General features: G+C 41.5%; 1 protein-coding gene and 1 long non-coding RNA gene across 3 annotated transcripts in view; both read right to left on the bottom strand.

Moving 5' to 3' along the window:
• Window positions 1-1377: 1377 nt before the first annotated feature.
• LOC309671705 lies at window positions 1378-3253 on the bottom strand. Of its 2 annotated transcripts, XR_014269175.1 has the most exons (3): window positions 3115-3253; window positions 2642-2708; window positions 1378-2107 (listed from the first exon to the last, which is right to left on the bottom strand). It is a non-coding gene; the product is annotated as an uncharacterized lncRNA (long non-coding RNA). The 2 variants fall into 2 exon arrangements; XR_014269174.1 differs by having other exon boundaries at window positions 1378-2708.
• A 7295-nt stretch (window positions 3254-10548) lies between these two features.
• The window catches only part of LOC309671390 (bifunctional heparan sulfate N-deacetylase/N-sulfotransferase 3), a gene marked incomplete at both ends in the record, with an annotated part of 59487 nt that continues 52657 nt past the window's right edge, over window positions 10549-17378 (bottom strand). The window contains 4 exons of the mRNA XM_082482616.1: window positions 10549-10668; window positions 11804-11906; window positions 12491-12600; window positions 16909-17079. Of these exons, the coding sequence (XP_082338742.1) occupies window positions 10549-10668; window positions 11804-11906; window positions 12491-12600; window positions 16909-17079 (504 nt within the window). The remainder of the gene's footprint in view (window positions 10669-11803; window positions 11907-12490; window positions 12601-16908; window positions 17080-17378) is intronic.

The following is a 17378-nucleotide window of genomic DNA, read 5'->3' as shown; positions in this document are numbered from 1 at the left end:
CGCTATTCTCCAGACCTTCATGTCATATTCTTGAGTTTTGTACTCTGTGTTAATACTGTTTTAATGCATTCCAGATCCCTGGAGAAACAGATCCCAAACTCTACTCCTGCTTCTTCCTATTTGTGCCTATACCTGATTTTCTTCATGGGATCAAAGCCAGTCACAAAAAAAAAAAACCAACCCTAAAAACTAAAGAAGCCATTTTGCGTCGGGGTACCTGTCAGAACAGCAACCACACTTGCCTACAGTGCTAGCACTCTCCCACCCACACCTTTTCCCTGGGATAGCAGCAGCTCTCTCCTGGCCACAATCTGCCTAGCCTTTTCTCATGTAAGAGAAGCAAAAAATTGCCCTTGTAGAATAGATGTGTGAACTTATTTTCTGAAAGTGCTACAGTTACTACAGAAGCCTACCCACAGAGAAAAGGAAATTCACAAGTACACATTCATGACTGTTAGCTACCAGGCCTGGCAGCCATGAACTTGGAATCCTAAGCAGTTAAAAAGTCATATGATAGGGTTGTACACAGAGCTGTTTAAAACAGAAGAGCAATCACACACCACCAATTAAACAGGTGTAGTATCACTTATAATAGCTCCACACAGAATATACAGTGTTACACTCTGGCAATGGCAGGAAAATTACACCCTTAAAAAAAGCGTGACAGCTCCTATCAGTCTATTCCAAAGTGTGACTACCAGGACCATCGGAAGTAACTTCCTCAGATCTAACCCGTGTTGTAATTACAAGTCCACAATTCCACCCCCATCCACTTCAAATAGGAATCCCCCCCCTTCAGTTGCCAAGTACTTAGCAGTAATTGCACTGCCTACTGATCTCACTCTTAGCTTCACAGATTTTGTTTCCCAGTCCTTTGAAAGGCCCCTTCCCCCTTAACTTTTCAGTTTGCAATGATTTGCATAAAAAAAAATCCTTATTAACTGAAAGATATTCCACAAGAGAATGTGCCAGCACAGATAGTATTAGGTAATATAGTAAATTTACTTATATGTATCTTTTGAGATTCTGAAATGATTCACCATCTAATGAAGCTCCATATACTCTTTTCTTGGATATAGATTAAATTGCTCTCTCAGCAACCAAAACTGAAAAAACAACTACATTCAAAGTCACCTTTTCTCCCCTGCAGCAGTAACCTCTGATTTAAGTCATATGACTTCTGAACAGCTCCCACGCAATACATCAGCCACGGTCACTGCTTTGCCCTGAAACCATTCAGTCACAAATATAAGGCCCAGCTACCTAAAGCTGTATCTCAACAACAGGCAATTTGGCATGTATCAGAAATTCCAAAGAACGTGTGCAGGTCTAGTCTTGGTTATCAGTAGTCTTGAAAGGAAGAAGCGACACTTGCAGTGAAAATTGATGTCTCTTTATTGACTTATTCATACATTTGAATGCTTTACATTGGCATATATATCAAAATTATGATTGTGTATTTCACATTCCTTTTTGAGACTTCATAAACTTACCTTCAGCTTATGCAGTACACATACACTCCTTGGAACAACCTTTCTAACACACTTTAACAGCAGAAGAGCTGCTGCTGAAGGTGTACATCATTGGATTTAGTAATATTGCAGTATGGTCAGCAACTTGACAAAGTGCAGCACAGCCACTAAAGTACCAAGAGCATTATTGTAATTGCTTAAGATTTGGCAACAGCCCAAAGATAGAAGCAGCAGATCTGGGAAAGCAGCACAAAATGAGCTGGTCATCCTAACTGTACTTGTATAGAAGCAGTCAAGGCTAATTTTAGGCACAGTAAGCTACATTCCAGCCCCTCTTTGTAAAGATGAGAGATGGACTGCAACATCTCATTTAGGCTCCAAGTCTGAACTTAATTAAAAAAAAAGCTCATTTGTGTTAAGTGTAAAGCAAGATTAAGATCTAGCCTAAAATTAGCTTTTGCTAGCTCTGCTTGATAACCAGAAACACTACTGCTCACAAAAGGTGTCAGTTCCAGGAGACAGATCCACCCTACCCTAAGTACAAATTAGAAGTTTAGTCATAGCTACTCATAGAATTCACATGTGGAATTTAGCCCCATCTTCTTCTGTCATCACAACTCAAGAATGTTTTTCCCCTGTAAAAACAAGTTTGAGGCAGTTTAATATTGCTACCGGAAACACATACAAGACAGCAAAGATCACTGAACAGTATGATGCCCTCCTAGGAGTTATAAACTGCTCTGAAACAAAGATATTAGTATCAACTTGACACTTTCTTCTGCTCCTGCAGTTGCAGATTATGCTTACGGCTCACTTTGTTAGATCAGAAACATGTATTAAGACAGACATCCCTGAGAAATCTGTGCATCCAGTTACCTCCAGTTTGGCAGGCAAAACTACCAGTAACATACATTTTATCACAATCCAGCATTCTTAGCCTAAGACATCTATACCCAAGCCCAATTCTTCCTAGTCACACTCACTTACGCGCTTAGTTATATTTTTCTATTAATAAAACGAACATACAGAGAATGCTTTAGAACAAAACACCCCAGCCTATACCTTGAGTGCAACAGACACGTATTAGCAGTTTCGTCGCTAAACGTAAGTTATCAAATGCGTATTATTCACGCCCAAAACCTCGCTTCTAAGAGTTACATAACACATACCTAGTCACATACTTTTTGGAGCAAAGAATCTTCAATGGCAGCAGATGCGACTCCGGACTTCCAGCTCCTACGCTCCCGAGAAAAAAAAAAAAAAAAAAGAAAATGTTTAATAACTGGGCTCTAATCATTTATTGAGGGGAAAAAACGGGAGAAAAACAGACAAAAAAGAACACAACAGGGGGAAGGCGGCCAATCCCGCGGCGCCGCACACCTCGGCCGACTCGGCCTGTTACTTGCCACAGTCAATGACTAATGCCCACAAGAGGGTAAAAGTTTTGCCAATTAGCAAGGAACTGCTCTTCCATGCCTAGGAAGGGAGACAGCCACAGGCGGCAGCCCCCATGGAGTCATGGATCACCCCCCCCCCCCCAGCCCCGCCACGTGGCGGCCGCCATTTTCCATCCCTCACCCCGGCCCAGCCCCCGCCGCCGCCTAACGCCTCCCTCCCGCCCGTCCCTCACCTCACTGCCTACCTGTTGCTCCTTCCGCTCCTCCGTCGCGGCCGCTCGACTCAGGCCCTACCAACCGCGCCTGGGAAGAGGACCGCACCACGTTGCCTCACGCCTCCCCGGCCCGCCGGCTCCTCACTAACGGCCGCCCCGCGCGCCCGCCGGCTCCTCACTAACGGCCGCCCCGCGCGCCCCCCCCCCCCGGCTCCTCACTAACGGCCGCCCCGCGCGCCCCGCCCCCCGGCTCCTCACTAACGGCCGCCCCGCGCCCCCCCCCCCCCCCCCGGCTCCTCACTAACGGCCGCCCCGCGCCCCCCCCCCCCGGCTCCTCACTAACGGCCGCCCCGCGCCCCCCCCCCCCCCGGCTCCTCACTAACGGCCGCCCCGCGCCCCCCCCCCCCGGCTCCTCACTAACGGCCGCCCCGCGCCCCCCCCCCCCCCGGCTCCTCACTAACGGCCGCCCCGCGCGCCCGCCAAAGCCGCCAGCAGCTCGAAGGACTCTCACCCCGACACTGCCACCACGCGCACCGCCGGAAATTGGACGCTGCCGAGGCGGGGAAATGGGACGCTCCACCCACGCGGGGGGGGCGGAGCCGTCCCCTGCGCGCGCATGGGGGTGGAGCGTGGGGCAGCGGCCCCGCCTCCGCGGCTTGGGGGCTAAACGTTTCAGCTGGTCGGGGGCATCGATGCCGCTTTCTATACGCGGATGGAGGTACGTCCAGTTATGTCTATATGTGTATGTGTGCTCGGACCCGTCATGAGATGGACCTTAAATGCTAAGCCACTACTATTTGTTACTTGATAAGCATGGACTCAGAAGAAAGACGAGGTGGTGAAAGATGTGCTAGAAAAATGAAGTCGTCCCTTTAGGTGAAGACGGGAGATTTTCGCTTTCCAGTCCAGATAAGCAACTATATGTGGTTAATGCTGGCCAAATTCCCCCATCCTCAATTTTGATTAGGATAGGATATAGGATAGGATGTGAGATAGGCTAGGACAGGACAGAACAGGACTAGACTACTTCAGTTGGCAGGGACCTACAAGGATCACCTGGTCCAACTGCCTGACCACTTCAGGGCTGACCACAAGTTAAAGCAAGTTGTTAAGGGCCTTGTACAAATGCCACCTGAACAGTGCCAGGCTCGGGGCAGCGACCACCTCTCCGGGAAGCCTCTTCCAGGGTTTGACCACCCTCTGGGTAAAGAAATGCTTCCTCATGTCAAGCCTAAACCTCCCCTAATTCCCATACCTTTTACACCACAGCATCTTAATTCACCCTCAGTGCGGGGAGGGGCAGTTTTTTAAAGGCCGGGCACAGGCTGCAAAAGCCGCTCTCTGGCGAAGGCAGCACCTCAAAGGCGAGTTTGTATTCTGTGCGTGGGCGCACTGGAAAGACGAGGCAGGTGATTTTGGCTTTTGCAGCCGGATGCCAGTGAACAGACACAGCCAGGGGACTGTAACTCTGGCTCAATCAGCTCCAGCGGGATGACTTTGTACTTGAATGGCTAGGGAGATGTTGAAGAAGAGGCTGGCAGTGATGACTGGTGCAGTGCAGGAAGCTGCCTTCTGCCTCCTATTTTAGTATCCACATTTCTTACCTTTATTTTCCATGGAAGAGAGAGGAGATTACTTAAGGCATTTCTGTCACATTAGGTGGTTTTCATAATTTTCAGACAACGATGCTGCTGCTTCAAATATATGACTATCGGGCAGTGTTGTAGAATAATGAAACTGCTGCAAGGATTGTACAAAAGTGCAGAGGCAATGCCCTGCCATGCCCTACACTCCTACCTGTGCCATAAGATAAGCCTCAGCAGTTCTGACCTTGCACCATTTCTGTTCAGGAATTTTATTTCCACTCCATCACGTGCATAAAAGAACTGGATGCTGCCCCTAGCTCATAATGTCCTTCCAGACCAAGTTCTATAACTAAAATGTATGTACTGTGTTTGTATACAAAGTTATGCAAAAAAATATTTTCTGTTTTTTTTTTTTTTTTTTTTTTTTTTTTTTCTACAGGAATACCTCTGTTCAGAATTTAACCAAAGAAAGGAGCTTTACGGGGAGACATAATAGGACACAGAGTCTCGATGAGATAATGAGACAATAGTGGTATTACTTTTTGGACAAGAGCCCATTTCTCTGATCTCCTGAATAACACAGGTTATAGGATTTGAAGTAGTAATCCTGAACCAAACCCCCATATCATGGCTGAACTAGGCCATTTCCATGTCATACCTTTTGGACAAGATCAGATAGTGACCTCGCACTATCAGATTGACGGCTCTCCTAGGCAGATAGACATCTGAGCAATTAAAAGTACATGAGCCTTATTTCCTATCTGAATTTCTCAAGAAAGGATCAGAACAGAAAAAGGGAAGTGAAGAAAGAAAATTCTGTATTAAAAAAGAAAGAAGTAACCTGACAGAAAACAGACTGGTGAGAGTCAAGCTCACTATATGCTTTTCAAATCTATCGCCCTTAATTTATCTAAATTCCTCCTCCATTCAGATTTCCCTAGCCCTTGGTTTCAGCTATTAATTACTTTCCTGTTCCTGTGATTTGTCCTTTGATGCTGACTGTTGTGCTTGCTTCATCCATGTAGTCCAGAGAGACAAAAAAGTGTCTTTTGCCTTTGAGCTCTATTAATTTTGGGATCGGAAGAACTGAAAAGAAACATTAAATGAAAGCAGGTAAATTGGAGATAGAGGTCAGGCAGGTGTTATTTGTAGCAAGGATCTTTTCCCTTTGCTTAATGCCTTTCTGTTATTACTTCACTGTTCCGCTTTTGTTATTCTTAGAGGTTATAGAGATGACTATTATAAAAGAAGCTTAGACTTCTAAATATAGGCTGCATCATTTCTCCGTAATGAACAGAATATTTGTTAACATGTTTCCTGTTTTCTACAGCTTTACGAAGGTATGAAGCAACTTTTGCCCAGCTAGATAGTACACTTTTCTATTCTGTTCTGAATTGGTGATTTTTTTCTTTGGGCATCGATATCAGCTTTAGAGGTTTCTCCTAAGAAAGGTTTTCTTGTGTCTGTGTGGGCTGATGCATTGGCACAACTACTGAATCCCCAAGGCAAATAATTTGAATAAAGTCTGCTTGTTATCTTAAAAATAGCAAGCTCTGGAAGTGTTTCTATAGCCCATTAGCATTTTCTGGCACAAGAAATAAAAAAGTAAGCAGGAAGCAAAAGCAGTAAAACGAGCAGCTGCATAAAGCGGTAATATTCACTCACAGAGAGAATAAGCAATATTTTTCATTTCTGAAAACATTTCATGCTGCTCCCGTGCTCCTGGATTGTGTTGTAGCTCAACGTCAAGCTGCAATAGCTGCTAACAAACCTGGAAAAGGACAACTTTTGTGAACATAAAAATCACTTCCACACAGCACTACATTTTCTTACCAGAGTTTATTGTTGCACTTCAGATACCATGCCACTATCAGAATAATATCTATTTTTTATTTTAAAAAACTTTGAGAAAAATGTTTCCAGCAATTTTCATTCAATGTGAATGACAAGAGTATTACATCTATAAACATTGAAATATCTATTTAATTTCTTCCTGAGGAAGTTTCACATTTTTAAGCAATGAAAAAGGATATTCTGTACAAGATAGTCTGTAAATCATTGAAACTAATTTTTTCTGCACAAGTAGAACTGGGAAAATATCACAGTATTTTCAGGAATGTTTGCTCAAACAAGTGATTTCATATCAGGCTCTGTGTTTACACCCCCGCTAACGGTCACTTTCTGCTCATAATCACCTACTGATTTTTAACGGCACGGATGTCTGCAGAAAGCAAATTTCAGAATCATATTTATGAAAATAAAGGTGAAGCCCACACAATCAAGCATTTGTTAAGGAAATTGCTTGTGCAGTTATCTACCAGGTGAATAGAAACCATGGCTGTGTTACCAACCACAACAGAACATCTGACTTTGACTAGCAAATATAAAGGCATTGCAATGAATCAGTATGTTTTAAGAGTGTTAACACTGACAGTCTATTTCTGGAAATCAAACACTGATTGTAGATAAGCTGTGAATAGAAGAGGTTAAACTTTATCAGATAATTCATGTTGTTGACTTGCTTACTCAGCTGTACTCATGTGCATCCTGTGATTTGGGGAATAACACATCTGCTTTGCTCAGGCTCTTCATTCTTCACCAAGCTGACTGCACATTAAAAGCCACCCTGTTTTTTAAAGTCTCCTGTTAAACGTAAGAACATATTTAAATAGAACAGTTCTTGAGAAAAAAAAATTGGCTTTATACCACCTTTGTATAAACAAGCAATAAGTGAACATCAGAAATCCAGACCTGCGGAGAGCACCAGCAGTTTGCCTTTACTTCTCTATCGCTTTGGTGTCTGACACCAGCCTGCCCAGTGTGCAAGCAGCTAATCCCGCAGCACCTTTTCTAAAGATGCTACTGCATAACAGCTGCACCTCAATGGGAGCTTGGACTTAGGCAGACTCAAGATCACGCCCTTTCAGATGCACAGTTCCAGGTCAAGCTACTTTGTTCGCAGTATCGACTCAGGTAGTTACCACAGGAATCCACTGAAGGTTTCCCTAGGAACTCATTCATTTTGTTCCTAGTTCCCTCCCTTAGGAAGGGCACTGGGACGATACAAGAGCTCCACCCTGCTGTTCCTCATCAGGACTTGAGAGTCACCATGCCCCTCCTGGAGGACGAGCTTTGTGTTTAGCTGCCAACCCAAGCCTAGTCCACCCAAGGCCAAGGCCGTACGTGTGGGGAGCTTATCCTCCCAGTGCTACACGGTGACTGCAGTTGGGCTGCTTTACCAGATCACCAACAATTGGAGGGGGCTCCTTGCTGTACCTCAGAGAGGACTTCACAGTAGTAGTCCACAGAGCTGAGACAAGTCACCTTGACTGTTGTAAAATTTCTGGAGGGACAATGTGACTGACGTGCATGTCCCCACCGCTACTCTCTCCCTGACTTCCCACTCATTCTCATTCTGTTGGGCCTTGATTTTCCCAGAGAAAGAAGACAGAAAGGGAGTTCTTGAAAAGAACGAGCTATAAATGTGGCTGAAGCCCATTCCTCCTGCACGTAGGAGGCACTCAATTTGTCTACAGAGGGTCCTCTCACCACAAAAACTTCAGGCACTTGATAGTGCCCAAGGTTTTTCCTGTTTTCTTCTATTTTGTAACTGCTGCACTGAAGAACATGGAGTAACTGAGGCAGCAGTGCACCGAACAGGAGCTTCGTGAAATCCCTGCAGATTTTTTTAAAATGTTTGAGTGATGTTACATCAGGTTATATCAAGGGTAAAATCAATCACACCAGGATGAAAACCCCAGGTATTTTCTCCAGTTATTCAACTGAGCTGTAAGAAATCCATATAGATGCTTGCAGGATGCATGAGCTGTCCATAGCATGCACAGTATTTGCTTTTAGGGATGTTCAGAATCCAGAGTGTTTCTTTTAGCAAATAAGAAGTATTATAAGACCAGTCAGCCTCTGGGACGAATCTATAAAACGGTGAATATTTAAAGTGAAATGAAAATTCTCATTCTGTCTAATAAATAATAAAGATGTTCATCTTAAAATATGTCTACTCTAGTAGGTCCTCATCATTAATCATGCATATTCCCTTAGCAAAAATGTGCTGCGTAAAGAATATTGTTATATACAGCAAATTTGTCTAGATTTTTTTCTTTACAGGCCTATCGAAACCACATAGACAAAATCAATAAATAATAAAGATTACCAGTTAGAGGTACAGTAAGGATCTCAACATCTGTTTTCTATTTAGGGAATAACAGACTGGTTTCCGTTCCATTACCTTGAAAGTTAAATTATATGATTACATAAATGTTGTAAACCAACACTGAGACATATAAAGTTTTTTTGCCTTTTGATGCATGTTTTTAACTATTCACTCTAAAACAAATTATGATAACATTATAGAGCTACTGTAAAAAGCATTGCATTTAGTACTGTAGTTCTCTTGTTTTCACTACCTCTTCATGCCTTTAGAAACACTCAGAGCCAAAGTTCGGTGGAGAAGCATTAAGGCCATACTCAGCTGACATTTTCATTGATCTTCTTTCTCAACTTTCAAGTACTATTAATTAGACTTTATCTCACATCTAAACCGATGCATTGTGAGATGAATCATTGAAATGTATCACAGAAATGTAAGGCTGGGTATTTGTGATTTCCATGATTAGAGAGTAATTTTTTACCATGTTAACACACTGTGTTTATTTTTTCCCCCCTAAAGCTTTTTCCTAATATTTAATACCAAACATGTTTAAAATGGCTGGAACCAAAAGCAGTGTTTTAATCTTGAAATCTGACAGAGTTTTGTACCCGATGTAAACTGAAGGTTACTGAAAGATGCTGCTATTTCAATCAGGTTGAGGGATCTTGGAATACACAAAGCATAGACTGAAGGCAGATAAATTAAGGAAAAAATAGTGGTGCACATGAAGGCAATCTGTTTTTGCTCTTTATGAGTTTTTCGTTCATTTCAGTGGAGTCACTCCTGATTCACAGCAATGTAAGCCCAGAGTGCAGTATCCACATCTGGCTGCTCATAGAAGCCAGGAGTGAAAGCCTGTTCATTGCACTGCTTCGGTTTGGTTCACAATTGTTGAAGTATAACACTGCTCATAAGGATTATACTGCAGCTTTTGTGCTTCACGTGTCCAATTAAGTTTCTGTTCAGATAACGGCTATATTCTGTATTTTGCTATTTCAGTCAGTACAAAATCAGACATAGTAATTATGGACAAAGGCCCCTTACCACATTGAGTTTGTTGTTACAAGCTATAATCACCGGTAATGTGGGGGTTTTTGTGTGTGTGTTTTTTTCTACATTATTTTTGCTTGTGGATTCCAGGTTTGCTCCGTGTATTTTGTTGCCGTGCACAGCTAAACCATGTATGATAACTGTACTTCTCACCCTTGTTAGTACATAGTTTGGGTATTAGCAAGCTGATTCCAAAGGCAGAAGTACACTTAGCATTTTGTGCTACATTAAGTTTTCTTATTTTATGCGAGACAATAATCAAATAGTAAGAAAAACAGTCAGTGGTCTACCAGTGGGCTACAAAACCGACATGAGACACAATAGTTTTAAACTGATATATAAAAATGTAAATATTTACCGTGAAATTGGACAGGTCATGTATCTCTGAAGCTTAAACCAGCTGCAAATAATTTCCACATTATGTGCACAGTAGTCCACAAGTCCACAGGCCCAGAAATGTTTGTGAGAAAGATTTGGCCCACCAGAGCTCTAAGAAACACATGTATTTTCACAATCCACATGCCAGCATATGGAAATCATTTCTATCTTTTACTCTTTTTTGAAGAGGTATATCTTACAAGACCTTCTGGGAGATACTGGAGACTTTAGGTATGATGACTGAAGTGTGGAAGAGAGATTTCAAAAAGCCTTTTTTCAATGCTATCTTACTTTCTGTAGCTCCTGTCTCAGCCACGATGGCAGGGGTTGTCCCAATTTGTGTAGGAGTTTTGACAGTTCCACATTGTGATCTCTGTAGTAGCTTGACAGAAAAGCCCTGCACTGATGGATACAAAGGGAGATATTTTTATTTAATAAAATGCTGTACTGCAGTTGCTATGAATTCTACATTTCAAAGTTTGTTTTACCTATGTCAAAACTTTACTTTCTCTTATGCAATTTGTATTGTTTTATGCTATCTACTGCATGCAAGTTTAAGCTCGTCAGTTAGGACCTGAACTGTAAAAGGTAATTTCAAGAGAAACAAAGGTTGTCCAAAATGAACACCAAACTCAAAGCAAAGGATCTGATTCTACTCTCAGGTAGTCATGTAAATTATGAATTGCACTGAAGCGGATGTGGTTACTTTGAATTTACTGAAGTGAGATTGAAACCAAAGCTTCTAAAAAATCTTCGTAAATAGGCATGTATCAATTAGTAACCCAATTTCCAGAAGTATTTATGGTTGAAAAATACAACAATAAACAAACACGGTCCTGTCTTATCTCTAGCCAAAAGCCTTCTCACTCAATGATTTTATATCAGTATGATTCTACTGACGTAAAGTTACTTATAATTTAAGTACTACGAGAAAAAAATCCTGGCTTACTTGACACATTAGTACTTAATGCTGTTCAGTTTTTATTTGCGTCTTAGTCAGGCTAAATGAGATGGGAACGCAGGACAGAATAAACATCAAAGTTGCAGTTAGAATAGGAGACAAAACTGCCCTTGGGTACAGTCTGCAGCATTTGATCTGAAGGAAATTTCTTCATTTGAACATTTGTCTGGGGAAAGTATTTATAAAATTCATAGAATCCGCACCTAACCTCTCTTAAAACTGGATTACATGAGAGTCTGCATTACCTGTCATACTCTCAAAGACAAGGGACTGGACACAAATACACGTGTCTGATCATGACTGAGAAAAAAAACATGCACTGTGGAGCCTCTGGTGTTATGTCACTTAGGTAAAGGGGACAGGTTTCCAAGTGAATTTCAGAGAGTTTCAGGGGTGCAAAGTTTTAAAAATTGGTTTTTTTTTTAACGATTTGAATTTTTCACATTTGAAATAAAGAACTGAAAAAGTCTATGTGCTCCACATCTATCTTAAATGTTTCATTTGTAGGGAAAGGTACTCAAATAACTTGGTAGGCAACTGAATCCCTGTATAATGCCAATGAACATAATGGTTTACCTCGGAATCCATAGGAGGGTATTTTCTACCTTTGCTCTTTCCAAGACACTTTGTTTTTCCTTCTTCCAGGAGCTGACACCAGAATCCTTTATGTGAATCGAACCTGAAACAAATAATTTGCAGTGTAAAAGCTGTGAGATACTACAAGGAGGATGCATCTCCCAAGTTTAGACTGAAGACTCAAAAGAGTACACCTAACGTTATCAGTCTTAAGGGCAACCAAATCAGAATTTGGACTTGTGTATATATGTATTTATGATGTAGAGAGTGGATGTTACATTCCTGACTGATACCATGGAATCTGTCTTGCAGCTAATGTCAAAAATGAAGAGAAACTAATTCTTTTTCCTTTCTGTTTATGCACGTCAGCATTCCACATTCCACTTATGGAAACAAAATTCATTTCAATTCATCTAAAATTCATATGCATTTCTCACAAAGCAATATTTACTTTGTCTGTTTGTCAGAAGCCTACTTCTGTAACAGTCAAGCTCCACATTGAGTGGCTCAGTGGATGATTCACAGAAAATCTAACCCTGAATTGTGTTCTTTGCAGACATTGAAGAATACATCCTACTGACAGCTCGAAGGAGAAGTATGAAAGGCTGTATTTTGCAGTGACCTTACAGACTAACTGGTATTTTAGGAATGCAGGAACATGTGAAAATGATGATTAAATTAACTCACGTCAGGGCTTCAGAGTAATTATAATGAGGAGAGACTCCCAGAAATTTCTGTACTTCATCCATTACTGTAGAGGGGTCAGTTCTCAGCTGCTGTCCATCAATAATTAGCAACTACAACCAATAAAATAAATGGAAGTTTAATTCAAAATTCATTATTTCAAGCTTCAAACTGAAAATTCCACCTCTGTCAAACTCATTCATTATAAGGAGAGTACTGCCCCAGAGAATGATAATTGGTCCAGTTTCAATTGTCATCATCATTAATGACCTAGGAGCAGGGTAAATGGCATGCTAGTTAAATCTGAAATGATATTAAATTGGAAGCTGTTGTGACAACAGAGAAATAGCAGTGAAGTATATAGAAAGGTAAGAAATACTGGCAGGAAATTGAGTGAGAGCTGTCCAGCAAAGAAAAAAAGTTATTCATGTCTAGAGAAATAACCTATAATTCTCATAGACACAAACATATACACGTTACAATAATGTTGAAAAGCTTGTCACTGGAAAAGACCAGAAAGACAGAAACCAGTAGGTAGATGTTAGGTGAAATGCATTACTTCTAAACCCATACAACAATACATAATTGTATGGAAAAAACCTTCTTTGAGAATACAAATAAAGGCAGATGTTATGAGGACCTTAAGGCAGGGATGCAGATAGATACAGAATGTGCAACACATCTCTAAGAAAGCCAGGTACTGGTAGGTAATTTCTTTTTCTTCTTTTCAAGCGCTTGACCATATACGCGCACACTGTGGGCTACGTCATTCAGACAGGGCCACCCTTCTACCTGGAGGTGAATCTCCAGGGAAACAGACCCTACCTGAGAATTTTATCAAATGTGGTATCAGGCCCAAATGACCCACTGATGGTGCAGCAAGTTTGGGTCTTTGTGACTGCTGGAAGAGAAGCAAGGTCCCAAACAGATTAGTCAAGCATTCATTTCCTGTCATGGAAACACCTCTGCTTTTTCCATCAAGCTTAGGGATGAAAAGGAGAGGGGAAATAGATTTGCAGATGGTTCAACAATATAATTCTGCAAGCTGTGCTGAAGCTTGGTTTTACATGTCCATGCAAGCAAAGAGGCTAAAATCTATGAATTGCTTCCAGGATTGGACAAAACTTAAGGTTTGCCAGACCATGAGGTTTCAGAGCATAATCAAATGGGAGAAAATGTCTTTTCTTTTGAAAGATCGGTCTTTGGAATTACCCATATGTAGCATGTAGGTTTAGAGATGTGGATTAGTGGAAGTATCAGGCTGTTCGGAAAGCAGTAGCTCATTCCAGAAGTCTTTGCAATCAGATGCACGATGACTGCCTGAGTCCAAAAATAAACTCACTGTTTTCCTAAAACGTAAGCTTTGAAAATAGGCCTTAAGTGCTTCATAGCACTGAGGTCAAAAAACATCCCAAATGAGGGATAATTCCACCTGGAAGAAAAGGAGTGAGGCTTTTTTCCTTCACTATTTAAAACACATGTACAGCAAAATATCTGTGCCATTCCCACTTCTGCCACCCCAAAAAAGACCTGTAAGAAAAAGTTTTACCAGTGGTAATTCATTCCAATTCCTGACATTCCCAGGGAGCAGGTAACAAAAAACGCTCCCTCTCAACCTTCAACAAGGTTGTAAGGAACTGAGGCAAACTTTTTCCTTACTTGTATTGATTGATTCACATCTGATCTCAGGAAGATGTCATTTCATGAAATTCCTCAAAATCTAAGGCATTTCATGTATTTTGGCTCACGAGGAAGTCCATCATGCTAGGTTCTCTTTTCCTCTCTCTGACTGCATTGAAGCAATGAGTTGTAGGCAGGAAATTAACTTAACGACATGAGCTGCCTGAACTTCTAGAGATCTGTCTTGCTGGACAGACAAAAGAGGACTTTTTCTATGACTTAAAAGATAATAAATTAAATAAATCAAAATTCTAAACGTCTGTACCCCAAATTTGAAAAGCACTCTGAGATTTGCAAATTCTTTCCATGTAAGACAAGCGTGCTGTTACCACTTCTCTAATGTAAAGGGGAACCTTACCTATTCCTGTTGCTACTTCTACCACTGACTTCATAATGGATATTAAGATTTAAATTCAGTCACACACGTAGAGACTCACAAATTTATACAGCTTTAAAAATTATAGCTAGCCTTAGCTAATTTGGGTGAGAGCTCTTTTGGTGAAGGAAGGCGCTCTTCTTTTTTTACATCAGGCTGTACTTTTAAGCTGAGCTGATTTTAGGTCTGCCTTATGTGACTGTGTTATGCTTCAGCAGTTCTTTGAACTTGCTAACTAGCTTGGATATGGCCTACTGTGTATCCTTGCCTTCGCAATGCAAGTTAATCCCTAGTGCTTTTTACAGATAAAACATAAGGCTACCAGGGCTGGTTCTTCGCTGTCGCTGTGGGATGTGAAACCTGGCAAAAATCTGTACAGCAATGCATATTGTTCAATATTCATGGGTTACTTTTGGAGAAAAGCTAATGAAAACATAATGAAGCGGATTTCATACGAGTATCATGGTATTACAGTATTGTGTATCTCACAAAGTCTGCAAGGTTGGCCAAAAAGAGAATATGTGGAGAATAACACCGACTAGATGCATCAGAGCTTCCTTGGCACACTCTGGGAAAACAGAAGGTGCAGACTCCAGCCAACCTGTCTCAGCTAAGCGAGTCCTGGATAAACAGAAGGTTCAGATTGCAGCCAACCTCCCTCAGCTAAAGTAATCTTTAAATGCTGGGTGGGGAGCACTGCCAGACACACTGCTACTGTCAGAAAAATCCATTCCAGAAATAAATCTACCAAGAAGACACTGATCATGTGATAATGTCTGCCTGGTTTTGTGTATCACATGATGTTCAGGGCTTAGGATGTGTGTCCTCTGAGGCTTGATCTTACACAGGGCCAAAAGGCGGCTAATGATTTCTATGTTCTAAGCCAACAGAAGCTTGCAGGGAAATCCAGTTTTCAGGTTGCTGATGTGCCACCTGTGCTGAAACCTGTGGGTCCATAAACACACACCCTTTGAGGCTCAAAGACACACAAAGAAACCGGTCTTAACACAACGAATGCATTGAGGATTCAGGGTCAGTGACAGATACCAAATGTAGACGATTAGGAACACCAACACGCCAAACTGTTTCAGTGCATGAATGAGTCCCAGTAGAGGCTCCGATATGTGGATTCGCTGTTACGGGCAGTAACATGTGAGGAATTTCCAAAAACAAAGTGTGCAAAAGAGACCCAGTGCTTTAACAGTTACAGAAAAGTCATGTCAGGCAAAACACGAATTCACCTAAAAAAACGGTGATGCCTGCGATGGCAAATGCTCCTGTACACAAAGGCTTTTATCTATATTGCTAACTAAAACAAATCAGAGACAGCTTTCTTGTCTGGAGGTCAAATGACACAGCATGACCTGGATCCATGTTGCTAAACTCTCTCACCTGCAAAACCAAATTGGTTGTGTCCACACTCCGCAATGGTAATGGTTCTTGTTATCTTCCTAACTGTGCTCTGGAACTGCTCGGCAAGATGCTTTTTGCTGTGGGTCCAAACTGTGCCAGAAGTGTGTTAAAAATCAAGCAGTACAGACAGCAGTGGCCCAGTGTGTGAACTCTTGCACAAGTACAGGTTTATTTACTACTACAATCTCAGCCTAAGGAGGTTGACACAGTGGGAAGCTACTGCATGAAAGGACCAAGAAGTGGGTGAAGACACTGATGCATTTAAATATTAAGGTGTTACAAAACCACTACATCACATCCATTTCCACGTGGTAATCCCCATTTCAGATGGAAAAGATACTTTTTACACCTCCAAGTGTTCAGACACCAAAACTCTTCTAAACCCATGTAGGGAGGTCTATACCCCAGCTGACATCCCTCGATGCTTGTTGATACCTGCTACCACTGAGAGTAGACAGAAACACTACCGAGCAGATTCCCTTTATTTTCCTTCAATTTTTCTTTTGGGAACCCTGATGGACCATCCATTATTAAAGAGACCACAAAGCACTACCTGCCTGGTTCTCTTTTCCTCAACATTACTGACAAAGAGCCAGACGCAGAGTGATGAAATAATGAGCGAATGAAAACCAGTTGTAAGGTAAAGGCAGTTCAGGGCGCATGAGAGTTCAAGGAGCAGCAGTGATGTTTCTTGAGCTTCCAGATTATTGTTCTGATTTGTTTTGCAGAAACAGCTCCCAGCTGTAAGGTGCTAAGACATGACATCCCTAGCAATGTCACCCAACTACTTAGAACATGGCTATGAAGAATCACAATCAATGTTTTAAAACATGCTCTAGTATATCAACGATATACTTGCAGATCGGTATTCAGTAGGCAAAACTTTTACAAAGGTCATCTTTTAGGATATTATATATATAAGATTAGGATGTCAAGTTACAGTCTTATTCACCTGATAAGGTGGGAAGTAAGTTAGCCATCTTTCAATATGGGTAGCATACCATCCAGGTGCCAGGCATCTCTTTTGGAGAGCTCTAAGCTCAGACGGGGCTCGAGGTCCAGCTGTGATCACCTGATAGAAGCTGAATTTTAGAGCTGCAGGATCTTCATGTGATCGCTGATGCTGCAAAAGAAGTTACATTGCTGGAACTTTACGGACCACAAAATTGAGAAAATCAGACAAAACTGGTTGGTCTTACTGACCTGGCCATGAGTGATTATTTACATTAAAAGTTACTTAAAGTTAAGAAGTCCTCACCTGTATTAATTAATTGAAAATGTTGGGATAAACATTGTTTGTATCAATAAATATTGTTTGTATCAAAAGAAATCAGAAACTAGACTGATAATAGCAGTAACAGACCAGGAGGTATAAATGCTTATTTTCAATAAACCGAATGGCAGGTTTTGTACAAATGAATC

Source organism: Vanellus vanellus (assembly GCF_965231255.1).
Source record: "Vanellus vanellus genome assembly, chromosome: 4".
NCBI classification, from domain to species: domain Eukaryota; kingdom Metazoa; phylum Chordata; class Aves; order Charadriiformes; family Charadriidae; genus Vanellus; species Vanellus vanellus.
Note: the sequence above shows the minus strand (reverse complement) of the source record. Positions and strands in the feature narration are given on the sequence as shown.